This window comes from Martes martes (genome assembly GCF_963455335.1).
Source record: "Martes martes genome assembly, chromosome: 14".
Lineage (NCBI taxonomy): Eukaryota > Metazoa > Chordata > Mammalia > Carnivora > Mustelidae > Martes > Martes martes.
The window spans coordinates 34,231,272-34,257,475 of record NC_137902.1 but is presented as its reverse complement, the minus strand read 5'-3'; the positions used below and the strand labels follow the sequence as shown (position 1 = coordinate 34,257,475).

The 26,204-nt window shown below is 36.9% G+C and overlaps 1 protein-coding gene across 1 annotated transcript in view; it reads left to right on the top strand.

Annotated features, from left to right (window-relative positions):
- Positions 1 to 26,204, top strand: part of KIF11 (kinesin family member 11) — a 43,663-nt gene that overhangs the window by 8,138 nt on the left and 9,321 nt on the right. The window contains exons 7-18 of the mRNA XM_080822705.1: positions 2,209 to 2,299; positions 3,820 to 4,062; positions 6,265 to 6,360; positions 9,568 to 9,656; positions 10,517 to 10,604; positions 11,834 to 12,022; positions 12,660 to 12,867; positions 14,371 to 14,543; positions 16,417 to 16,542; positions 17,039 to 17,197; positions 19,974 to 20,080; positions 25,253 to 25,532. Of these exons, the coding sequence (XP_080678831.1) occupies positions 2,209 to 2,299; positions 3,820 to 4,062; positions 6,265 to 6,360; positions 9,568 to 9,656; positions 10,517 to 10,604; positions 11,834 to 12,022; positions 12,660 to 12,867; positions 14,371 to 14,543; positions 16,417 to 16,542; positions 17,039 to 17,197; positions 19,974 to 20,080; positions 25,253 to 25,532 (1,849 nt within the window). The remainder of the gene's footprint in view (positions 1 to 2,208; positions 2,300 to 3,819; positions 4,063 to 6,264; positions 6,361 to 9,567; positions 9,657 to 10,516; positions 10,605 to 11,833; positions 12,023 to 12,659; positions 12,868 to 14,370; positions 14,544 to 16,416; positions 16,543 to 17,038; positions 17,198 to 19,973; positions 20,081 to 25,252; positions 25,533 to 26,204) is intronic.

The window sequence follows — 26,204 nt, the reverse complement described above, 5'->3', positions numbered from 1 at the left end:
CCTCTATCTACTTGTGATCTCTGTCTGTCAAATAAATAAATAAAATCTTAAAAAAAAATTTTTTTTAAATAAAAAAAAAAAAAAGAAAGAAATAGATCTCAGGGTGCCTGGCTGGCTCAGTCAGAAGAGCATGTGACTCTTGATCTCGGGGTTGTGAGTTTGAGCCCCATGTTGGGTGTAGACATTACTTAAATAAACAAAACCTTAAAAAAATTAATTAAAGAAAAACCTAAAAAAAATTAGATGTCTTACTTCTTTGCTCCCTTATAATTGGAAATTTCTGCAACTCTTTGAAAAGTTACACATGCATTTAAAGAACAAAAAAAAATGAAAGTAATGAAAATCATGAAATTATGGGTGATTTTATGATTTTAATTAAATTTTCCTATAATAGCTTTCCATTTAAAAAAATTATGTAGAATTTGGAGGAATGAGTTTAAGACTAGGTAATATGTCTTTTCTCTAAATACCTTTCTTTTAAATAAATTCCTGCTTTTTCATAAATTTGTATAATTTAGGATTTCTTTTTTTAAAGATTTTATTTATTTTAGAGAAAGAGCATGAGTGGGGGTTGGGGGGGGGGATGCAGAGGGTCAGGGAGAAGCAGACTCCCTGAGCAAGGAGCCTGACTCTGGATTTGATTGATCCGGGACTTTGGGATCATGACCTGAGCCAAAGGCAGATACTTAACGGATTGAGCCACCCAGATGGCCTCTACGACTCATTTTTTTTTATATGTAGACTTGTGTAAAGGTCTTTTTATGAATGTATGTGATAAAGTGAAGGAAAACATTCAATTTTCCAAAATCAGAGTTGAGGTCTATGCTTGATTGCATTAATTCCATAATCTTGAATTAGGAACGGGTAAATAATGGTAGAAAATATGAAATACATATTGAATTCAGATTTATACTTTGTTTTTCTTTTCTTTTTATTTATTTATTTTTTAAGATTCTTATTTATTTATTTGACACACAGAGATCACAAGTAGGCAGAAAGACAAGCAGAGAGACCGGGGGCAGGGGCGGGGTGGGGGGAAGCAGGCTCCCTGCTGAGCAGAAAGCCTGATGTGGGGCTCTATCCCAGGACCCTGGGATCATGACCTGAGCTGAAGCCAGAGGCTTTAACCCACTGAGCCACCCAGGCGTCCCTGTTTTTCTTTTCTTGAGATTCTTATTTATTTGACAGGGAGAGAGAGAGAGAGAGAGACAGCAAGAGAGGAAACACAAGCAGGGGGGTGTGGGAGAGGGAGAAGCAGGCTTCCCGTCGAGCAGGGAGCCTGATGTAGGGATCGATCCCAGTACCCTGGGATCATGACCTGAGCTGAAGACACACGGTTAACGACTGAGCCACCCAGGCGCCCCAGATTTATAGTTTCTTTATACTTTTCCTGTGTCCTTCCCCTTTTCTGTAATTTTAAATAATAAAGTATGATTCTTACTATAAAATTTTCCAAGCAACATTAAAAGTAGAAATAAGAAAATTAAAAATTACTATATTCCTCACTAATCATCAGTGAAATTAATAAACAAGAATGTTCACCAAATGTCATTGATACGGGAATAAGAGGTCTTTTGTTGTCTATATAGCTTTTGTATCCCTCAGATAAAAGCTGAATGCCAGTACATAAGATAGTCTTTGAAACACTTTATGGTCTAGTGGTGATTGTCTTGTAGTATTTCGGTAATTATTCCTATTTACTATTTGCTTTTCAGGAGAGGGTATTAACTATTTCTGATGATATTCTCAAAGCAGAACAATATATTTTTACAACAGCTGACATTGAAATCAAGTAATTTGATTATTTGTGTGGTACTGTTTGAATTTATGGTAATGACATATTTCAAGAGATTCTTATAAATAGGAAGACTGATTTCAAGCCTTCTCCTCTGACATACCAGGCAACTGTCCAAAACCGACCCCACATCCAGCTTTTAGAGGTCTAAGGATTCTAGTTCCTAAGTCTTTTAGGGTATTTACAGATAGTTTCTTATTGGGGTCCCCTCTGCAGACAGCAGGTACAAGAAAGCAAAAACCTAAGCATTATACTATCTACCCTCTGTCTTCCAAAATCTTATTGATGTCTCCTGTCTGATGCTATCTTTCTCTACCTTGTGGCGTTTGGTCTTTCTTTACTCTTTTTAATATTTTATAGAAAGCAAATAATGTTTTGTTACAATGACTGGACAACCTGATCTTGTTTTCTAGTCGTTCCCACTCAGTTTTCTCTGTTACAATACATATGAAAGAAACTACAATTGATGGAGAGGAGCTTGTTAAAATTGGAAAGTTGAACTTGGTAAGTGTCTACCTTAATACCACTGTTTCATTCTTTTTTTTCTCCAGCATTATTAAGGTATAATTGACAAATAAAATTATATATTTAAAGTGTAAAAAAAAGTGATGATTTGATATATGTATGCTTTGTGAAATGATTACCATAATTGGGCTAATTAACATATCCTTCACCTCACATAGTCACTTTTTTGGTGGGGGGGGGTAAGAATGCTTAGGTCTACTTTTAGCATGTTTCAGCTGTCATTACCATAGTGTACATTACATCTCCAGAGTTTATTCATCTTATAATTGAAGGCTTATACCCTTTGACCAGCACCTGCTTCTCCCCCATTCCCCTACTCTTGGTAACCGTCATTCTACTCTCCATTTCCGTGAACTAACTTTCTTCCCCCACACTCCCTCAATTCTACACATAAGGGAGATCATACAGTATTTGTCCTTCTCTGTCTGGCTTATTTCACTTTGCATTATATATTCTAGGTTCATCCATGTTGTTAAAAAATGCAGGATTTCCTTCTTTCTCATGGCTAAGTAAATGTATTCCATTGTACATGTATACCATATCTTCTCTATTCATCACTGTTTCCATATCTTGGCTATTGTGAATAATTCATTGAACATGGGAGTGCAGATATCTCTTTGAGATACTGATTTTATTTCCCTTGGTTAATATACATAGAAGTGGGATTGCTGGGTCAAACCACTGTTTCATTCTTTTCTTTTTTTTTAATTTATTTAAAAAAAATTTTTTTTTAAGATTTTTATTCATTTATTTATTTATTTGACAGAGATCACAAGTAGGCAGAGAGAGAGGAAGGGAAGCAGGCTCCCTGCTGAGCAAAGATCCCAACGCAGGGCTTGATCCCAGGACCCTGGGTTCATGACCTGAGCTGAAGGCAGAGGCTTTAACCCACTGGGCCACCCAGGTGCCCCAAGATTTATTTATTTTAGAAGGGAGAGAGGGAGAGAGAATCTCAAGCAGAATCCCAGCTGAGTGAGGAGTCCAATGTGGGGATCTCACGACCCTGAGATAACGACCTGAGCGAAATTATGGGGCTGCATGCTTAAGGCACCTGGGTGGCTCAATGGGTTAAGCCTCTGCCTTCGGCTCAGGTCATGATCTCAGGGTCCTGGGATCAAGGCCTGCATTGGGCTCTCTGCTCAGCGGGGAGCCTGCTTCCCCCTCTCTGCCTACTTGTGACCTCTCTCTCTGTCAAATAAATAATAAAATCTTAAAAAAAAAAAAAAGTTGGATGATTAAGGGTCTGAGCCACTCAGGCACCCTTCTACTGTTTCATTCTTGACCACCACAGAGCAGCTTGAAATTCTGTACTTCTAGACAATATTTTTGAAGTTCCTAGGTAATTAGCTTTGTAGTGTATTGTTAATTACAAAAAAAATTATCTTAGTGGGTAGTTGATACATTATACTAGAGAATGATTTGTGTCCAAATCCAGTGGAACTAACAGCTTTTATTTTTGAAATTCAAGGTTGAACTAACTTTTATTTTTGAAATTCAAGGTTGATCTTGCGGGAAGTGAGAACATTGGCCGTTCTGGAGCAGTTGACAAGAGAGCTCGGGAAGCTGGAAATATCAATCAATCCCTTTTGACTTTGGGAAGGGTCATTACTGCTCTTGTAGAAAGAACACCTCATGTTCCTTATCGAGAATCGAAACTAACTAGAATCCTCCAGGATTCTCTTGGGGGACGTACAAGAACATCCATAATTGCAACAATTTCTCCTGCATCTCTCAATCTTGAGGTAAGCCCTTTAATAGGCATCTGCAAGTGTAGTAGCTGTAATTCTTACTTAGCTATCACTTACTTTATTTTACTTTTTTGTTTTTTTTTAATCATATATTTTAAAAGTTCATTAATTGGCTTCATTCATTCTAAGCAAGAGTAAAAGAATCTGGATATTGCACATGGACATAGGAGGACAACACTGAAAAAATTGTTTTTCTACTTCCTGGCAGAGTTTTTAATCTTAAAAAGCCAATTACTTAATGGCTTTTCCCACACAGTCTTCAAAAGAAATTGCTGTGGTCATTAGTGGATGGTTACATGTGGTATGGAGATTTTTTTAAAGATTTTATTTATTTATTTGAGAGAGAGTGAGGGGATGGAGGGGTGGGTAGAGGGAGAGGAAGAATCAGACTCCCTGCTGAACAGGGACCCTGATTGGGGCCAGGGTATGGACATTTAATTGGGGACTTAAAAGTGAGTTAATTGAATGCTCGTGTTGTAGAAGCTCTTAGAGGGCACTGAAGATGGGATTGGATATGTGAGAACAGGTGGTAAAACCAAGAGAGGCAAAAAAAGATGGCGAAATCTCTTATTTTATTGTGATTGTTTCCTTTAAATGGAATTAGAAAAGGATTTATAAGGTCTCTAATTCCCCTTTCATTTTAAAAAACTTCTTTACTGAGATGTAATTCACATGCCATTAAATCACCTATTAAAGTATGTAATTCGATGATTTTAATATATTTGCTGAGCTGTGCAACCATCACTAAAGTCTGTTTAGAGCATTTTCATTACCTCAGAAAGAAATCTTGTAATCCATTAGGAATCACTCTCCATTTGCCCACATTCCCAGCTCTAGGTCACGACTAACCTACTTCAAAAATTTTTTCTTTTCTTTTCTTTTTTTTTAAAGATTTTGTTTTATTCATTTGACAGAGAGAGACAGAGCGAGAAAGGGAACACAAACAGGGGGCGTGGGAGAGGGAGTAGCAGGCTTCTTTTTTTTTTTTTTTTAAGATTTTATTTATTTATCCGACAGAGAGAGATCACAGGTAGGCAGAGAGGCAGGCAGAGAGAGAGAGAGGGAAGCAGGCCCTCTGCTGAGCAGAAAGCCCGATGCGGGACTCGATCCGAGGACCCTAGGACCATGACCCGAGCCGAAGGCAGCGGCTTAACCCACTGAGCCACCCGGGCGCCCCAGTAGCAGGCTTCTGATGAGCAAGGAGCCCGATGCGGGGCTCGATCCTAGGACTCTGGGATCATGACCCGAGCTGAAGGTACCCAGGAGCCTCCCTCTGCCCCCACTTTTTAAAAAGATTTAAAAAGATTTTTTAAAAGATTTTATTTCTTTATTAGAGCACAAATTGAGGGAAAGGGAGAGAGAGGGAGAAGCTGACTCCCCAGTAAACAGAGAGCCCGATGTGGGGCTTGATCCCAGGACTCTGAGATTATGACCTGAGCCGAAGGCAGACACCTAACCAACTGAGACAGCCAGGTGCCCCAATTTACTTTTGTAATCTATAGATTTGCCTAATCTGGACATTGTGTATAAATGGAGTCATGCAATAAGTGTTCTTTTGTGACTGCCTTCTTGCATTTAGCATGTTTTCAGTGTTCATCCATGTGGTTCACATGTATCCATGCTTCATTTCTTTTTGTAGGTGAGTAATTTTCCATTGAATGGATATAGGATGTTTTGCTTATTCATCAGGTGAGGGGGTTCATTGAGTGTGAAGACTGAAGTAAAAAATTCTTAGTCAAATTATCATAAAGAAGATGACCTTTTAAATTAGAAAGAAGGGAAGCAAAGGATGTTTTGAACAAATTTCCTTGTAAAGATTGAGAATAGTGGTCCTAGTGGATGATAGATTTTTAGGTTAGATATAACCATAAGTTATTTCTTGTAAATTATTTTTTTCTTGTAACTTATTTTATTTTTTTTTAAATTTTATTTATTTGACTGACAGAGATCACGAGTAGGCAGAGAGGCAGGCAGAGAGAGAGAGAGAGAGGAGGAAGCAGGCTCCCCACTGAGCAGAGAGCCCGATGCAGGGCTCGATCCCAGGACCCTGAGATCATGACCTGAGCCGAAGGCAGAGGCTTTAACCCACTGAGCCACCCAGGCACCCCTTGTAACTTATTTTATAATCCTTTTAGATAACAGAACTACATTGTTCTTATAGAATCTTTAGTAATTGGCATTTTCTTTTCTTTACAGGAAACTCTGAGTACATTGGAATATGCTCATAGAGCAAAGAACATACTAAATAAGCCTGAAGTTAACCAGAAACTCACCAAAAGAGCTCTTATTAAGGTAATTGTGGATTTTGTGGAGGAATGTATTGTTTGACAAATGTAAAAATAAGGACCTGAAATAGATAATTGTTAAGATTTATTCAATTGCCTGTGGTAAGGCATTTCATCTAATTATTTTAATTAACTACCTAATATATTAAAATGTTTTTTCTAATGCTAATATGGTGACTTTACCAGCTCTATCAAGCCAGCAAAATTTGCAATTATTTACATTTACAAAATTTATTTATTTCTAGCTTTAAGAAACAATCACCATACATTAATGTGGTATTATTACCACACATTAGGGTATAATTTCCATAACACTCCTCCATTGTAAGCCTATAATGCAATGATTTTTAGAACATTTACAGAGTTGTGCAACATCACTACAGTCTACTTTGGAAATTTCTATCACTGTAAAGTTCCCCATTACCCCTTTGCAAACAATCAATTGATACACTTTTTGTCTGTAGATTTGCCCTTTCCAGCCATTTCTTAAATGGAATCATGCAATATTTGATCTTTTGCATCAGGCTTCTTTCACTTAGCATAACACTGGGGCTTCATCTATGTTGTAGAATGTATTAATAGACTATTTTGCTGAATGTATTCCATTAAATGGATAATAACACATTGTATTTATCCATTCATCAGCCGATGGAAATTTGGATAATTTCCTGTAGTGCTGTTATGAATATTAGCATATAAATCTTTGTGTTGATGTATTTGCAGTCCTTTTAGGTAGATACCTAGAAGTTTAATTTCTGTGTTGCACAGTAAGTTTATGTTTAACTTTTTAAGACACTGTTTTCCAAAGTGGCTGTACCACTTTAAATTTTCATTAGCAGCAAATGCGTGAGGGTTGTAGTTTCTCCACATCCTCCCCAACACATGTTATAGTTTGTCTTTTTAATGTTAGCCATTCTAATAAGGGTATGATTTTACCCTCAGCATGGTTTTAATTAGCATTCCCATAGTGAATAATGATAATGAGCATCTTTCGTATGCTTATTATCTATTCGCATATCTTTTTTGTGAAAGGTCTATCCAAATTCTTTGCCCAATTTTTAGCTGGTTAAGTTTTGTTTTTGTTTTTTTTTTAAGATTTTTATCAGTTAAAGAACTGCCAAGCTATTTTCCAGAGTGGCTGTATCAGTTTATATTCCCAATAGCAATGTAAGAGTGATCTAGTTATTCCACATATTCACCAGCATTTGGTTTTATAGCTATTTTTATTTTAGTTGTTCTGATGAGTATAAGAGGTGCTAAATATCTCACTGTGTTTTTGTGGGTTTTTTAAAAAAGATTTTATTTATTTATTTGAGAGAGAGAATGAAAGAGAGAGCATGAGACAAGGGAGGATGAGAGGAAGAAGCAGACTCCCTCCTGAGCAGAGAGCCCAACACGGGACTCAGTCCTGGGACCAGTCAGGATCATGATCGAGCCAAAGGCAATTGCTTAACCAGCTGAGCCACCCAGGCACTCTCAGTGTGGTTTTAACTTGCATTTCTCTAATGGCTAGTGGTGTTAAGCATCTTTTCATGTGCTTATTTGGTATTTGCATATCCTCTTTGGTGAAAAGTCTGTTCCTGCCTTTAGGTCCATTTTCTAATAGGGTTTTTAATTTTAATTTTTTTATTAAAATTTAATTTTTTATATAATTTTAATTTTTTTATTAAAGAAAATTTGGGCGTACTGGGGTAGCTCAGTTGGTTAAGCATCTAACTCTTTTTCTTTTCAGGATTTTTTTTTTTTTTTTTTTTTTTTTAAAGATTTTATTTATTTATTTGTCAGAGAGAGTGAGCACAGGCAGACAGAGAGGCAGGCAGAGGCAGAGGGAGAGGCAGGCTCCCTGCTGAGCAAGGAGCCCGATGCGGGACTCGATCCCAGGACCCTGGGATCATGACCTGAGCCGAAGGCAGCCGCTTAACCAACTGAGCCACCCAGGCGTCCCTAGCATCTAACTCTTGATTTTGGCTCAGGTCATGATCTCAGGATCCTGGGATTGAGACTCATGTAGTACTGCTTGTCTCCCTTTCCCTCTGTGTGCTCTCTCTCAAATAAATAAACAAATCTTTTAAAAAAATTGGGAGGAGCCATCCGGGTGGCTCAGTTTGTTGGCCATTTGATTTAATTTTGACTCAGATCATGATATCAGTCTCAGGGTCATGAGATTGAGCCCTGCATCAGGCTCAGAGCTAGGTGTGGAGCCTGTTTAAGATCTCTTTCTCTCTTTCCCTCTGCCTCCTGCCTTTAAAAAAAAAAAATATATATATATATATATATATATATATACACACACACACACACACACACACACACATACACACACACACACACATATATGTATTTTTTACATATTTTTCACACACACACACACACACACACACACATATATATATATATATTAAGTAATTTCCACCCAACGTGGGGCTTGAACCCACAACCCAGACATTAAGAATCATGTGCTCCTCTGGCTGAGCCAACCAGGCTCCTTACTAATTGGTTTTTAAAAATTATTGTGGTTTTGAAAGTTCTTAGTCCTCTGTCACAAATATGGTTTATATTCATTTTCTCCCAGTCTGTAGTTTATCTTCTTTATATGGCCTTTTGTTTTTATTTATTTATTTAAAAGATTTTATTTATTTGACAGATCACAAGTAGGCAGAGAGGTAGGTAGAGAGAGGAGGAAGGAGGCTCCCTGCTTAGCAGAGAGCCTGATGCTGGGCTCGATCCCAGGACCCTGGGATCATGACCTGAGCCAAAGGCAGAGGCTTTAACACACTGAGCCACCTAGGTACCCCATGGCCTTTTTTTTTTTTTTTTTAAAGATTTTTATTTATTTATTTGACAGAGATCACAAATAGGCAGAGAGGCAGGCAGAGAGAGAGAGAGGAGGAAGCAGGCCCCCTGCAGAGCAGAGAGCCCATTGTGGGGCTCGATCCCAGAACCCTGGGATCATGACCTGAGCCGAAAGCAGAGGCTTAACCCACTGAGCCACCCAGGCACCCCGGCCTTTTTTTTTTTAAGAATTTATTTATTTAAGCTGTTGAAAGACTCTGTGAATAAACATAAATATTGAATGAAAAGTATTTATTCTTTTTCATGCTTTAAGAAACAAGAAAGGACTAAGTACATGTTTTATTTGTTATATATCCTCCCCAAAATGAATGAAAAAAAAGTTAAATGCTAAATTGATACCTACAATGTTCTTCTTGTGTAGGAATACACAGAAGAGATAGAGCGTCTGAAACGAGATCTTGCTGCAGCCCGTGAGAAAAATGGGGTATACATTTCTGAAGAAAATTTTAGGTAAGACCTTGGCTATGAAAATTAATTTCTAAAAAAATAATAATTTTCTGATAACAAGGTGTTTGAAATAAAATTTACTTATGTGACAGTAACTAAAATCTTTGTATCTAGTGCTTCCTATAAATGCTCCTTTTTCTGATATTAACAAGTAGTTATCAAACAGTTAAAAATTTTTTATGTATGTAACTTTAATTTTTAGATAACTATAGATTCACATGAGGTTGCAAGAAAAATATAAAGAGGACCCATGTATTTTTCACTTGTTTTCCCCATTCATTACCTCTCACATAACTTTAGTAAAACATCAGTGGTGGTGTGTGTTGGGGTATGTACTGGGGTATGTGTGCAGGGGGTAGGAGGTATAATTGCTTTGTATATATACTTTAACTCACTTATCCAATTTTAGTCCCTGACTCCTCCCTTTCTTTCTGTGATACCAGATGCCTTCAAGTCCCAAGCCTCTCCTGGATTCTGTGGGTCCTATTTATCCTCCATATTCCTGATTGTAGACATTTAGTTTGTATCCCTCCCCATCTCTATTTTATGTGAATTATGACAATGACTATTTGTCAGCTTTGTAGCTTCTTAAATTTTATACATACACATGCTTTTTTTCCTCATAGGTAGGGATTCTCAGTTTCGAAATGGAGGTCACAAGAAGAATATTCCATTTACAAAACAAGGACAAGGATACATTAGTTTTTTGTAATTTGTGTTCATTGCTTGCTGACACTTAGGCATCATTATTATAGTGATAAATGGTAGAGATGATGTGTACCTGCCACAGTTTTGTTAGAATGAGTCTTAAAGGAATTAAGAAAAAATATTAACTGTTAAATTCATATTAAACTTTATTTTAGAGCCATGAGTGGAAAACTAACTGTTCAAGAAGAACAGATTGTAGAATTGATTGAAAAAATCGGCGCAGTTGAAGAGGAGCTAAGTAGGGTAAGCATTTAAAACAGTATTGAATGAAGGGCGCCTGAGTGGCTCAGTCGTTGGGTGTCTACCTTCGGCTCAGGTCATGATCCCAGCGTCCTGGGATTGAGCCCCACGTCAGGCTCCCTGCTTGGCAGGATGCCTGCTGTCCCTCTTCTAGACCTCCTGCTTGTGTTCCCTCTCTGGCTGTGTGTCTCTCTCTGTCAAGTAAATAAATAAAATCTTCTAAAAATTCTAAAAAAATAGTATTGAATGCAAAACAGTACAAAATAGATACAAAAAAAACAGATACAAAACAGTATATGTGTTACATGAAAAGCAAATATTAAAAAAATTTCAGAACTTGAGGGACCTGATTTTTTAAATTTATTTTTATTTTTAAAGATTTTTTTTTGAAGTTTTTTATTTTTAAGTGATGTCTACGCCCAAGGCGGGGCTTAAACTTAACATCCTCGAAAACCCTGAGATCAGGAGTCTCAGACTCTAGTAGACTGAGCCAGCTAGGCACCAACATCCTTTTTTTTTTTTAAACATTCTTTGATTTGTACTAAGTCTTTGAAATACCATGTGTGCTTCATCTGTATATCTCAGTTCAGATAAGCCACTTTTTTTTTTAAATAGACTTCATGCTCAATGTGGGGCTTGAACTCAACCCTGAGATCAAGAGTGGCATGCCCTACTGATTGAGCCAGCCAGGTGCCTCTCCTGCCGATATTTTTTGTTTAAGATTTTTTTTTCTTGCTGACTCATACTAAAATTAAGTTGTATCATAATTTTACCATCTCTTTTGACACATTAAGGCAGCATTATAAGAAATTAACTGAATCGTGCGGTTTTATTATTAAAGCTAAATAATGAATGCTGAGACATTTTCATTACTGTATCAGATGAAGGAATGCAGATGTTAGGGGAAGCCAGATGTTGAATAACTAAGGTGGAGAGACATGACCTTTCTGTGCCACCCTCACGTTGTCAGTGTTGAAAGGAAACTGAAGGGCTAGTGCTACTACCCTAGACCTGTTATTTAATCTCAAAGTTTTTAATGAAGTTACAGGAAGAGACGAGATATCATATAAAATGTGCTAACCTATCTGGTAACTTGTTACAACTTGTCACAACTTTTGCATGGAAATGATTTGTTTGATTCTTCTCCTATTATTTTATGAACTAGCCAGATGTTTCACCAACCAGTTCAGCATTTTGTAATTCTTAAAAAAATGTTTAAATGTTATATTTAGGTTACAGAGTTGTTTATGGACAATAAAAATGAACTTGACCAGTGTAAATCTGACCTGCAAAATAAGACACAGGAACTTGAAACCACTCAAAAACATTTACAAGAAACTAAATTACAGCTTGTTGAAGAAGAGTATATTACATCAGCTTTGGAGAGTACTGAGGAGAAACTTCATGATGCTGCCAGCAGGGTTTGTCTTTTGTTTTGATTTGCACTTGCATTAAAGAAATTAGAGAATGGATAGAAGTAACTTTCCTTTGCTTAAGCATTAATTGTGAAATTCTATTTATCCACCCCAAGTGATATTTCTGCCAATTTAAAGGACATTATTTTACTATTTCACCTGAATTTTCCTCACTAGAGTTTCCAACTTAAGAAAAAAAAGTTCCTAAAGTTTTGTAAATAGAAAATGATTTTAATGTACTTTGGGGACATTGAGAACAATGATGCAATACTTTCCCCTTTAGTCGTGATTGGAACTAATCAGTCCTACAAAATTTAGCACCTTCTAGTGATGCGAGATGTTGAAAGAATTGTTTATTAGGTGCATGTTAGAGGAAATAGTAACACATAATAGAAAAATTTGTGAGGAAGCATAATTACTATATTAGGTTGACAAAATCCCTTTTCCTTGCCAAGATTGCTAGATGAGGGAAATTCTTGGGCAACTGGATAAATTAGCATGAATTAAAAATGTGTTCTGATACAACATTTAAAACTTATTAGTTCTCATCAGGAGAAATCCTTAGGTAGCATAGATATTTTCATTAGAAAATGTTTTTATCATACCCATCTTATCAACATTTATTTTTAAAAATCACATATAGTTGCTTACTACAGTTGAAGAAACTACAAAAGATGTATCTGGTCTCCATTCCAAACTGGATCGTAAGAAGGCAATTGATCAGCACAACGCAGAAGCTCAGGATATTTTTGGCAAAAACCTGAATAGTCTGTTTAGTAGTATGGAAGAATTAATTAAGGATAGCAGCTCAAAACAGAAGGCCATGCTGGAGGCTCACAAGACTTTGTTTGGTAAGTTCAAGCATTTCTAATTATTCTAGTCTGAGACTAATTTCAAAACTCATCATTTAATATTTTAAAACACTGAGGTGTCCATGTCACTAGTTCCCTCCAATGCATATACTTTCTGTTCAGACTAGGGATTAATGCTTTTACTGCCTTTGAATTAAAACAAATCTTAGTTGGGTTTTTTCTTTTTTTTTTCCTGTTTTCTATAAAGCAAATTTTAACCATACCCATTGTTATCTTCATTTAGGAAAAAAAACTTTTTTTTTTTTAAGATTTTATTTATTTATTTGAGAGAGCAGGAGCAAGCACAAGCAGGTGGCGGGGCAGGGGGTGAGGGAGAAGCAGACTCTCTGCTGAGCAGGGAGCCTGACGCAGGGCTCAATCCTAGGAAGGCAGAGGCTTAACCAGTTGAACCACCTAGGCGCCCAGGGAAAAAACTCTTTTTTTTTTTTTTTTTTAAGATTTTATTTATTTATTTGACAGAGATCATAAGTAGGCAGAGAGGCAGGCAGAGAGAGCGGTGGGGAAGCAAGCTCCCTGCAGAGCAGAGAGCCCGATTCGGAGCTTGATCCCCCAGGAACCTGGGATCATGACCTGAGCCGAAGGCAAAGGCTTTATTTAACCCACTGAGCCACCCAGGTGCCCGGGAAAAAATTCCTTTTTAAGTATTAGGGTTTTTTGTTTTTGTTTTTGTTTTTGTTTTTTAAGATTTTATTTATTTGACAGACAGAGATCACAAGTAGGCAGAGAGGCAGGCAGAGAGATGGGGGAAGCAGGCTCCCCGCCAAGCAGAGAGCCCAATGCGGGGCTTGATCCCAGGACCCTGGGATCATGACCTGAGCCGAAGGCAGAGGCTTTAACCCACTGAGCCACCCAGGTGCCCCTAAGTATTAGTTTTTTAATATGAAAGTATTATCTTCACTATAGAAGATACAGAAATGTAAAAATTTGTAAAAATCGTCTAGAGTCTAGTTGCTGTAAGCCAACCAACCATTGGTTTATTGATTTTTTTTTTTTTTTTTAAAGATTTTATTTATTTATTTGACAGAGACAGATCACAAGTAGTCAGAGAGGCAGGCAGAGAGAGAGAGAGGGAAGCAGGCTCCCTGCCGAGCAGAGAGCCCGATGCGGGACTCGATCCCAGGACCCTGAGATCATGACCTGAGCCGAAGGCAGCGGCTTAACCCACTGAGCCACCCAGGCGCCCCTGGTTTATTGATTTTTATAACCTCTTTTACCTACTATAATACTGTAATTACTTATAGCTGGAGATCACAATGATTCTTGGTTTACTGCAAACATAGTGATGGGTCTAATAAACTTGCAGAATACTCTAGAACATAATTTATATTTGAAATATTTCCTAGCTGATGTAATGAACCAATTATTTTAAGCTTGTTATTACAAATTTTCAAAAGGATATAATTTTCTCAACCTCTTTAGAGTACTTCTAACTGTATTAATATATTTATGTCAAAGTTTGTATCTTTTTTCTTTTTGATATAGGTAACCTGCTGTCTTCCAGTGTCTCTGCATTAGAAACAATTACTACAACAGCACTTGGATCTCTCACATCTGTTCCAGAAAATGTGTCTATACGTGTTTCTCAGATTTCTAATATGATATTAAAAGAACAATCATTAGCAGCAGAGAGTAAAACTGTACTTCAGACATTGATTGTTAGTAAATCTCTTAAAGTATTTTTCAAGTGTTACTTTGATAAGCCTTTGAAAACAATGTTAACTGCTCTTTCATTTTAAGCTTTACAGATAGTTACAAATACCACTTTAAGAGTAGACTCATATATATTTTTTAAGGTTTTATTTATTTGAGAGTGAGCGAGAGAAAGCATGAGCTGGGTGAAGGGCAGAGGGAGAAGCAGACTCCCTGCTGAGTGGGGAGCCCTATGCAGGGCTCAGTCTTGGGACTCTGGGATCATGACCTGGGCCAAAGGCAGACGCTTAACAGACTAAGCCACCCAGGCACCCCCCAGATTTATATTTTTAAAAGCAAATCTCTCCACTTTTTTTTTTTTCCCAGAAAGATTAACTTCCAAGTGCCAACCAACCTTTGAAACACTTTTCACTTACACCTTGTAACATTAAGAGCAGGAGTTAACAAGCCTGATAACTAGAAAGGGCAGTTTTGTCACCACTAGATGAATTTGGGGGACCCATCATTTGGTAGTTGGCTTAGAAATTGGTAAATTTCCTTTTCCTCAAGGGTTCTGGATTGGTTATGTTGATGTTACAGTTGACCCAACCAGGGGGGTTGTTAGATGGTTGATTTTAAAGTAACGGTAATACAGAAAAGTGCAAGAAAAAGAACTGCTAGATTTCTAGGAACACATATGACAATTTACGGGGCCAGATCTGTGTGATCAAGCCCTTAACTGTAAAGCTTTTTTTCATAGTTCTATAGAAGCCACTCATTCAATTATACTAGCATTACCTCCTTCATAGCTGATTTGAATAATACTCTTTATTTTGTAATTGTATGATTTGCCTAGGAAGTCCTTGACCATATTTTTTGTTTTCTTCTTTAGGTAGGCTCTCTGCCTCCCCTTTTGATTCTAACAATATCTGTTGAACATTTTCCAAGTAAATAACTATAAGTATTAGTTGACACTGCCTGGATTCAGTTCTTATATGACACTATTCCTAGATAGATTTCTTCATTCACCCAAATTTGACAAGGTTAAAAGATGCTAAGTTGGTACTAACTTTTAGGAAATTGATTCATGCACTAAATGCAAGACTGTATTTATTGGTGTCTTCCTACCAAGTTATATACCACCTTAGAAACACTGCTGGAGTCAGATGATTGCGAGATGACTGCTGCTCCCACAGCATGAGTTGAAATGATGATAGCTTTTCTTTCCAAAAGAGTACCAGTAGCCTTTTCCCTTCACTCTTCACTAATTGTTCCTATTATAGTTCCTCACCCTGCCCAAGTGAAGGGAACTTAAGGTTGGACTTTCTTCCTTTTTTGTGAAAATTACCAATGTAAAAAAAAAAAAATGCCCAATATACATTCTCAACTTCGTATATACCTTGACAAGAACAAGAACCTTGACAAGTTCTTCAGATACAATAGGATATAAGTCACCAGGTCTTCAAAGTTAAATACCTCCAGCTCAAAACCTACCTTTGAAGGCTATTCAGTCTCAGCCTTTTTGACTAGTAACCTAAACTTATTGAAATTTGTTTTGTCAAAATGTACTTGTGCAGTTTTTTTAAAAATTTCCTTTATTTGCAATGCTGAAATCTTATCAAATGATTGTCATTTTCCCCTCTTCTGAATTATTTGGACTTCTATTCCATTAGACTGTTAGGAATCTATCATACACTACATGACCATTTTCTTAATTACTATAAGTAGGATTAAGTAACTTAAGATGAGTATAAATTCTAGAAACAAATAAGCTCTATAGGCTATAAAGATGAGAGAATGGAAACTTAGGATTTCACTATGCATGTGTTAACAAAGTATTTAAAATACTGTCATTTAACCAGCCACACTTAAAGAAGGGAAAATATTCTTTTTAACCAGGATGTACTTAAGACTGACCTTCTAACTTCACTGGAAACAGTTTTATCCCCTGCAATGGCATCTGTACTGAAAATAAACAATCAACTAAAGCATATTTTCAAGACTTCATTGACAGTGGCCAGTAAGGTAACAAATACTATGTTCTTAATTTCTCAAAATCAAATTATTTAAGAAAGGAGTTCTAACTATCTGTGACCACATCTGTATACATGCAAAAGCCATGGGTTGTGAGTTGGGAGGAAATAAGATGCTTGCTGCCATTGATATGATCAACAGAATCATGGCTAAGAAAAATGGGAGAATGATCTTCACAATAAGTGTGCATTTATGTAGGAGCATATATAGCTTGCTGTCATGGGTAGGGGAAGATATGCATATTCATGTATACATGCATATGTCTGCACATCTGCCTAAATATGCATAAAATATCTCTGGAAGTGTTTAAAAATGATAGCAATGGTCTCTTGAAGGTGAGAGTGGAACTGGGGTCCCAGCGGCTGGAAGGGCAAGACTTTACATACTGTTTTCTAGCGTGTATGTGTTCCATTTTGTATGTGTTCTGTTTCATATGTGCTCAACAAAAAAGAGTTTTTTTAATTAAAAGAAACTTTTTCCTTCAAAGATAGAAGATCAGAAAAAGGAAATGGATGGCTTTCTCAGTACACTGTGTAACAATCTACACGAATTACAAGAAAATACAATTTCTTCCTTGGCTGAATCACGGAAGCTATGTGAAAACTTAACTGAAGACCTGAAGACAATTAAAAAAATCCATTCACAGGTATCTCATTTTGGTGATTTGGGGAGCATAAAAAGGAAGTTTTATAATCTTTTTTTAAAAAAAGATTTTATTTATTTATTATACAGAGATCACAAGTAGGCACAGAGGCAGGCAGAGAGAGGGGGAAGCAGGCTCCCTGCTGAGCAGAGAGCCCGATGCAGGACTTGATCCCAGGACCCTGGGATCATGACCTGAGCTGAAGGCAGAGGCTTTAACCCACTGAGCTACCCAGGCGCCCCTGGAAGTTTTATAATCTTTAACTTGATAATCCCTGTTATGTAATCTGAATGCTGTAAAACTAATTTAGAAACCTGAAGATATCATAGCCACTCTTGCTTATAACAATAATTAATAAAAAATAATTAAGAATGCTTTTCTTGACCAGTTAATATTTTAGGATTTGCTACATTTAGAACCCTATGCTAAAGATCTGTAAGACAAACAAGAGGGGCGCCTGGGTGGCTCAGTCTGTTAAGCGTTCAGCTCTGGATTTCAGCTCAAGTGTTGATCTCAGGGTTGTGTGATTGAGCCTGCATCAAGCCCCACACTCAGGGGAGTCTGCTTGAGATTCTCTGCCTCTCCCTCCCCCCGCTACACCTCCTCCTGCTCACACACACTCTCACTCTCAAATGAACAATAAGTAAAATCTTTAAAAAAAAATAAAAAGACCAACAAGATTATCCTTTCATCACATCAGGATGAAGCTAGAGAAACATACCTTTGGGGGTGCAATTAGAAGTATTTACAATGAAAAAAAAAAGTGTTTACAATGAATATGTATCTACAGTATAATTTGATAAATTGGTTTTTTCTAGGGTAACATAGATAGTTATTTTCTTTCATAAACTGTATCTTGTTACTATTTCTGTATCATTGATGTCAGACATTTGAATTGTAGCAAATTAATACAATTTTTTTTTGAGAGACAGCAGGAGAGAGTTCATGGGTGCTCGTGGTGGGGGGAAGGGCAGAGGCAGAGGGAGACAGAGAGAATCTTAAGAGGCTCCACACTGGGCTCCATGTGGGGTTCAATCTTATGACTCTGAAATCATGACCTGCGCGCTGAAACCAAGAGTTGGATACTTAACTGACTGAGCCACCGAGGCACCCCAATTAATATGATTCTTAATTTTTATTGATTGTAAATGTAATTTATGACTTACCTTCCTCCATGTAAGCTGTTCCTCACTGCATGCATTAGGCTTTAAACCAAAACCAAACCTCCAAACTAGGTAAGTCATAATATGTAAGATGACATACTGGAAAATAACACGTGGTATTCCTAAGGCCTGAGTAATGAGTGTAAAATTTTATTAAACGAGGCTAATTATTACATGACAGTACTCTTTGGTCAATAAAACTATTGACATGATTTAGTGAGTAATGGAGTTTTCTTTTTCTTTGGAAGTAAGGGAGAGGGATTTCATATCCACATCATCCAAAATGAAAAAGGAAACAAATCCAAGATTTTTAGGCAAGAGTTAAAGCAGGTTTGAAGTCAGAGTATTCGTTTCCCTAATTGATAAGCATGAAACTTTTTGGAGAAAAGATTAACATCACATTAGTAAAAATAATAGTTAACATTTCCTGAGTCCCTCAGTATGTGCTTATTCCTGTCATCAGTGTAGATACACATGCTATTACTAGCATAGTTTTCTCATGAGGAAACCAAGGCCTCGAAAGCATGTGAGAGTGTTTAGATCCTCTGAGAGTCATTGTGGTGAGTATAGTGCCTGAAAGGCATCCCCTTTTGAGTGACTCTGTTTCTAGAACATATTCTCGCAATTTGAAATGGTAGCAATTTCTCATCCCTCTGCATCAACCCTTCCTTATCTTTTCAGGTATATGTTCTAAGGTAGATCAGCTTTTTATATATGAGCTGTTTTGAACTGTTTAAAACTGATAAGCAGCTGTTTAAAAACAAGCAAAACACCTGTGATCCAGAAAATATTTTTAACATGAACGATTTGACTTCCCTGGCCTTGTGGAAGTTAAATTTATTATGTGAGCTGTTTCTCAGATATCCTAGAACTTGAAGTCAACACTAACAAAACAATTATATAAAACTCTGAACACCTATCTACATGTAGGTAAATCGGATAATACCTGCATTTTCCTCTACTTTGAGACTATAAAAATACTGACAGACATTATTTGTAAGCAGTCTTGGATATGTACTGTCAGCTGATGTGTATTTTAGAGATGTTGGTCAACTAATGGACTGAGCAGTGAACAAGAATGCTGGGTGCGTGTTCAGCACTTCCATGGCCTTTAGTGTAGCTTTATTTTGTAAGTTTAAATCCCTATCATGTTGTGTGCCTTAGAAGAACTTGTTTTTAAAGATGCCTAGTACGAGCAAAGGTAAAATTAGATTTTATTAATGTGACCTAGCTAAATTCTGTAAAATGTTTTAATTTAAGTAATTAATACTATTTTTGGACTGCTTGGCCCATCAGATTATCAGTATTTTTCTCTCATAGTAGTGTTATCAGTTAAGAAGCAACTGGTGCTGTATCCCTGTCAGAGTGGTTCTTATAGCATAAGGGGACATCATGGTATATTTGCTTAGTTTTGAGGTACACTGAAAGTAATTTGTTACTAATTGATAGTTGAAGTAGCAAAGTTTGCTAATTGTTTACTTTTTGAAAAATTCCAATCATATTATCCTTTTAATATCAGTTATACAGCTTTCCTGTATGGGTGAGAAGTGAAATTAAAGTTCTCTTGTCAAGAATTTGTATAATTCTCAGCTATGACTTCTATATCTTTCTTACAGGAACTTTGCCAGTTAATCAATCTTTGGGCAGAGAGATTCTGTGCCTTGGAGGAAAAGTGTGAAAACATCCAGAAACCACTAGATAGCATCCAAGAAAATACAGAACAGTAAGCAGTTTTTAGTTCTCTCTCTTTTTTTTTTTTTTTTAAGAGTTATTTATTTATTTATTTGACAGAGAGAGATTGAGATCACAAGCAGACAGAGAGACAGGCAGAGAGAGAGAGGGAAGCAGGCTTCCTGCTGAGCAGAGAGCCCGATGCAGGGCTTGATCCCAGGACCCTGAGATCATGACCTGAGCCGAAGGCAGCGGCTTAACCCACCCAGGCGCCCCAGTTTTTAGTTCTCTGTAACTTTTCTCCTGCCTGAAGTTATTTCAGAATAGAAGGTTTCAAACAGTACAAATACTATCAACTCAATTTCTCTTTTAACATTTTATTATGTTTGCTTTCTCATTCTCATTCCCTTTCTCTTTTCCCAGCCTCCCCTAACATTTTATGTCTAGCTGTGTATACGTTGTGTATACGTTGAACTAGCTGTGTATACGTTGCAGACATAAGGTTCACTTTCCCTTAAATACTTCAGTCTGTATTTCCTAAAATTAAGGATAATCTCTTATATTACTATAATTATTATAAATCAGAAAATCAGTATTAGTAACTCTTGTTATCTAGTATTATAGACCAGATTCAAATTTTGCCAGTTATCTCACTGATGTTCTTTATAGGAAAAGAAAAAGATTTTCCTCCTGCTCTAGGATTTAATCTAGGATCACACATTGCATTTAGTTGTCATGTCTCTTGAATCTCCTTTAATCTGGAGTAGTTTCATAGTGTTTGTCTTTTATGACCTTTCCTTTTCAACAGCGTAGAATATTTTTTTAGTACAGTGTCCCACAGTTGGGATTGGCCTTCGTGATTATTTGGAATTTCTCTGTAGCTCCTTTCAAGATATTTTTCTTTGCCTTTAGTTTTTGGAGGTTTGATTATATTGTGTCTTCTTACATATTTCTTTGAGGTTATCCTATTTGGATTTACTCAGCTTCTTGAACCTGTACACTTAATGCTTATCACCAGTTGTGGAAATTTTCATCCATTATTTGAACGTTTTTCAGCTCTATATTCTTTCTCCTCTGCTTCTAGGGATTGGATGAGACAAATGTTAGATCTTTTATTGTGGTTCCATAGGTCTCTGAGGCTATATAGATTATTTTCTCTTTGTTGTTCAGATTGAGTAAAAAAAATTTTTTTAAAAGATTTTATTTATTTATTTGAGAGAGAAAGTGAGAGAGAGCATGAGAGGGGAGAAGGTCAGAGGGAGAAGCAGACTCCTCACAGAGCTGGGAACCCGATGCAGGACTTGATCCCGGAACTCGGATCATGACCTGAGCTGAAGGCAGTGGCTTAACCAATTGAGCCACCCCCAGGTGCCCCTCAGATTGAGTGCATTTTATGAACTGTCTTCATGTTTTTTGTCATCTTTAACCTACTGTAGAACCCATTCAATGAAGTATTTTATATATTTCAGTTATTGGGTTTTTTAGTTTTATAATTTTCATTTTGTTCTTTTTTTAATCTCTTCTATTTCTTTGCTAAGGTTTAATTTTTTCCAAAAGTCTTTTAATTGTTCACTGAACTTTTTTTTTTTCCACTGAAACATTTTTATATGGCTGCTTTAAAATCCTTGACCGATTATTCCAGCATTGGAATTATCTCAGTGTTGGTACCTGTTGTCTTGTCTCATTCAAGTTGTGATTTTCTGGAATGGTTTTGACTTTATCTTGAACATTTTGATTATGTTAGGAGATTCAGAATCCGACTTGTCTTTTTTGGCAGGCATTCAGTTTTGTTTAAGTTTAATATGAAGGTCCTGGCCCAGTTTTGCAAGCTTTGATTCCAAAAACAATTTTGTTTTCAGAGCCCTTGCATTCTGATAGGTATTGTTTGGTGCTACCCATATGAAAACATTTGTATTCTGCTTTTGATGGATGAAATGTTCTATATAGGTCAGTTAAGTCTAGTTGATTGATAGTGTTATCTGTGTCATCTGTATCCTTACTGAGTTTCTTTTCTTTTTTTTAAGATTTTATTTATATATTTGACAGAGAGGGAGAGATCACAAGCAGGCAAAGAAGCAGGCAGAGAGAGGAGAGGAAACAGGCTAGGCTCCTTGCTGAGCAGAGAGCCTGATGTGGGGCCCGATCTCAGGACCCTGAGATCAGGCTCCTTGCTGAGCAGAGAGCCTGATGTGGGGCCCGATCTCAGGACCCTGAGATCATGACATGAGCTGAAGGCAGAGGCTTAACCCACTGAGCCACCCAGGCATCCCTTTACTGAAATTCTGCCTATTTTATCTATCAATTATTAAGAGAGGGCTGTTGAAATCTCCAGTTATAATGTTAGATTTGTCTGTTTCTCACCAGTTTTATCAGTTTTTGCTGCATATATGTGATGCCCTGTTGTTAGATGCATACACATTTAGTGTTGATATGTCTTAGAGAACTGACTGCTTTACCATCATGTAATGTCCCATTTTATCCCTGATAATCTTCCTTGTTCTGAAGTCTACTTTGAAACTAATATAAGTACCTAGCTTTCCTTTGATTGCTATTTACTTGTAATGTATTCCCATCCTTTTCTTTTGGCCTGTATCTTTATATCTTTTTTTTTTTAAGATTTTTATTTATTTATTTGACAGACAGAGATCACAAGTAGGCAGAGAGACAGGCAGAGAGAGGAGAAAGCAGGCTCCCTGCTGAGCAGAGAGCCCGATGCGGGGCTCAATCCCGAGACCCTGGGATCATGACCCGAGCCGAAGGCAGAGGCTTTAACCCACTGAGCCACCCAGGCACCCCTCTTCATATCTTTATATTAAAAATGAATGTCTTGCAGATACCATCTTGCTTTTTCATTATATTTAACAATGTACCTCTTTTAACTGATACATTTTCATTTAAAGTATTGGTATAGTTGAATTAAAATCTACCATGGTACTGTTTTCTATTTGTTGCCTATTCTGTGCTTTGTTTCCTTTATTCCTTTCCTAATTAAGTTGAGTGTTTTTATGTTTTCATTTTATCTCTTCCATTGACCTATCATTTATACTTTTTTTAAAAAAGATTTTATTTATTTATTTGACAGAGATCACAAGTAGGCAGAGAAGCAGGCAGAGAGAAAGGAAGAAGCAGGCTCCCCACTGAGCAGAGAGCCTGATGCGGGCCTCAATTCCAAGACCCTGGGATCATGACCCGAGCCGAAGGCAGAGGCTTTAACTCACTGAGCCACCCAGGCGCCCCAGTATACTTTTTTTTTTTTTTTTTTTAAGAGCAAGTGCAAATGAGAGTGGTGGCTGGGGGTGGGCAGAGGGGGCGAATCCAAAGCAGGCTCCGAGATCATGACCTGAGCTGAAATCAAGAGTTAGACGCTTTACTGACTGAGCTACTGAGGCAGGTCTTATTGTTTATACTTTTAAATTACCTTTTTAAAGTAGTTTTTCTAGGATTAATGATACACATTTTTAAATAATGTTAATACACTTTTAAGTAATTTGCTGTTTCATGTGTGATGAAAGGACCTTATAACAATATGTTCCCAATTTCTTCCTCCCATCTCTTTTGCATTGTTTTCATATATTTTGCTTTTGCATATGCTGTATACACCCAGGGCAGTGTTACTCTGATCACTTTATTTCCCCCCTTTTTTTTTTTTAAAGATTTTATTTATTTATTTGACAGGCAGATCACAAGTAGGCAGCAAAGAGGCAGACAGAGAGACAGAGAGGAGGAAGCAGGCTTCCCACCTAGCAGAGAGCCCGATGCGGGGCCTGATCCAGGACCGTGGGATCATGACCTGAGCGGAAGGCAGAGGCTTTAACCCACTGAGCCACCCAGGCGCCCCTTTATTTCCTTTTTTAATGTGGCTTCTAGAATTTTTGTTGTTGTTGTTACTAGAAATTTTTAAATTATGTGGCTCATATTATATTCTATTGAATAGTGCTGTTCTAGAATTCTAGCTATCACCTCTTTTACTACCTAACTCCTATCATTGGTTTTCCAGTTCTGTTGTTGATCCTATTCATTATATCATGCCCCATTCTGAACTCTTCTTTCTAGACTCTGAGTCCAGAAAGCATTTCCCCACTTTTTCTAGTGTCTAGACTTAAGGATTTCTGACTTTTTCAGTAACTCTGAAGGGAATACTAGAATAGGATTGAAATGGCTGAGGAACTATGATACACTCTTTTTAAGCCTTCTGCAAGCCATTTTCCCTATCTTCCTGACATTTATTGCCCAGACCAGTGGTTTCCAAAGTGTGGTCCAGGGACTGTGTAAAAGAATCAGCCAGGTGTAGGGCCCAGGAACCTAGGGGAGGTTAATATATACTGAAGTTCGAGACCCACTCACTGCCTGTGGCACTTATTGTCATGGATGGTAGTCACTCATGAATAAATTTCATCTTCCTACTAGGTTGTGATTCCTTGAGGGACTAGATTTATGTTGATAGTCTCCAAGCTTTTCACTTGAATTTCTTTTCCTTTTTCAGTCATTTCCTTTTAACCTGCAGCTGAACTTCGGTTTTCAACCTTTTTGCTTCCTCATTTGGTTTCCTCACATGGTGTACCATCTAGTGGTAATAGAGGATAACTTTCATTCACCAAAGTTCAACTCTGAAGTCTTCAGAGGACTTCATTTTTCTTTCAGGGTTATGTTGCAGTGTACTATGTGCACTAGGTGTATAGTTTGTCACACCCCAATATCATCTTCTTTATTAGTAGAAAGCTTTATAGTTGACTTTGTTTTATAACATTTATAATTTTTACCATTTATTTAAGGTCATAGGCAAGGTAAAAGTGCTGAAGAACAGAATGACAGACTGATTGTGGACAGTTTAGGGACTAGACTAGAGGCTGCAGGTGATGCCCTTAAGTAACATAATCTAGTAGGAGGAATAAAACACATGGCAGATTTTATTTTAGTAACTGTATAGTTATTACTCTAAGAGGTACAAAGTAAAGCATCATATCTGGAGGAGAGCTCGGAAAGGTTTTATGAGAAAAGACATTTCCAAAAGTCATTTAAAGACAGATATGATGTCAGTCTGCTATGAAGAGACACTGGCCAAAGCATCCATTCTCAACATCGAAGAGTCATTAAGAACACGGGCTCTAGAGCCAGTCTGCCTGGATTCAAATATACCATTTTTGAACTGGATGATCTTGGGCAGGTTATAGGTTTTTTGAGTCTAAGTTTTCTGTTTTAACAATGTTGTTCTCTTTTTCTATAGGAAATCTAAGGATATAATCAGCAAAACAACTTCTTATAATACACAATTTTTTGCTGATTGTGATGGCTTGTCACAGGAACTCAGACACTTTAACCAAGAAGGTACAAAATTGGTTGAAGAGTCTGCAAAACACTGTGATAAACTTGGTAACAGCCTTAAAGTGGTATCTCAAGAGACTGAACAGAGATGTGAGGCCCTGAACACAAGCACGCTTTCTTTTTCTGAACAGTGGATATCTTGTTTAAATAAAAGGGAAGAAGAACTTCAGAACTTATTGAAGGTAACAACTTTGTAATTGGAACCTACTTTGAGAGAATAGTGATAATCAGAAAATTAAATATTCTTGGCTAAGAATTGGTTTCAAAACAGATGATGTTTTAAAATCATGAATTAAAATTTTAAGCATAATAGTATTACATGATTTAGTTTCATGTACATGTCTCCTAGAGTTTGAAATTATTTAACTCCTATGTCTGATCTGTCCTGTATCTTTGGTTTTTACTTGTTAGTTCTTTGGGTTAAGAGCACCCTGTTTTTTTTAATATAATTCAAACCTGTTACTGCTTTAAATATTTAGGATATTGTTCTTATTGCTCAAAGGATACTTGGTAGGTTTGTGTGTTTGCTTGATCTGAACACTTGCATGAGCCCTTTGTGGCTTGGTTTTTCTCTCTGTGCTATAAAAGGATTTTACTAATATTCTCAGGAACTAGGTAAAAGAATATAAGTTTTTTAAAAAAAGTAAGTATTTTAAAAAAGTATTTAAAAAATTTATTTTTTAAATTTAAGTATTTAATTTAAATTTAAGCATTTAAAAAAAAGTATTTTAAGCTATACATAAGCTATTACTTTTACCAAGGAACCAAGGTTAATGGAGAAATAACTGATTTCAGGTTGAAGCAGGAAATTATACCAGATAAGCCTAGAGGTCCTGTCATACCAAAAAGTAAGA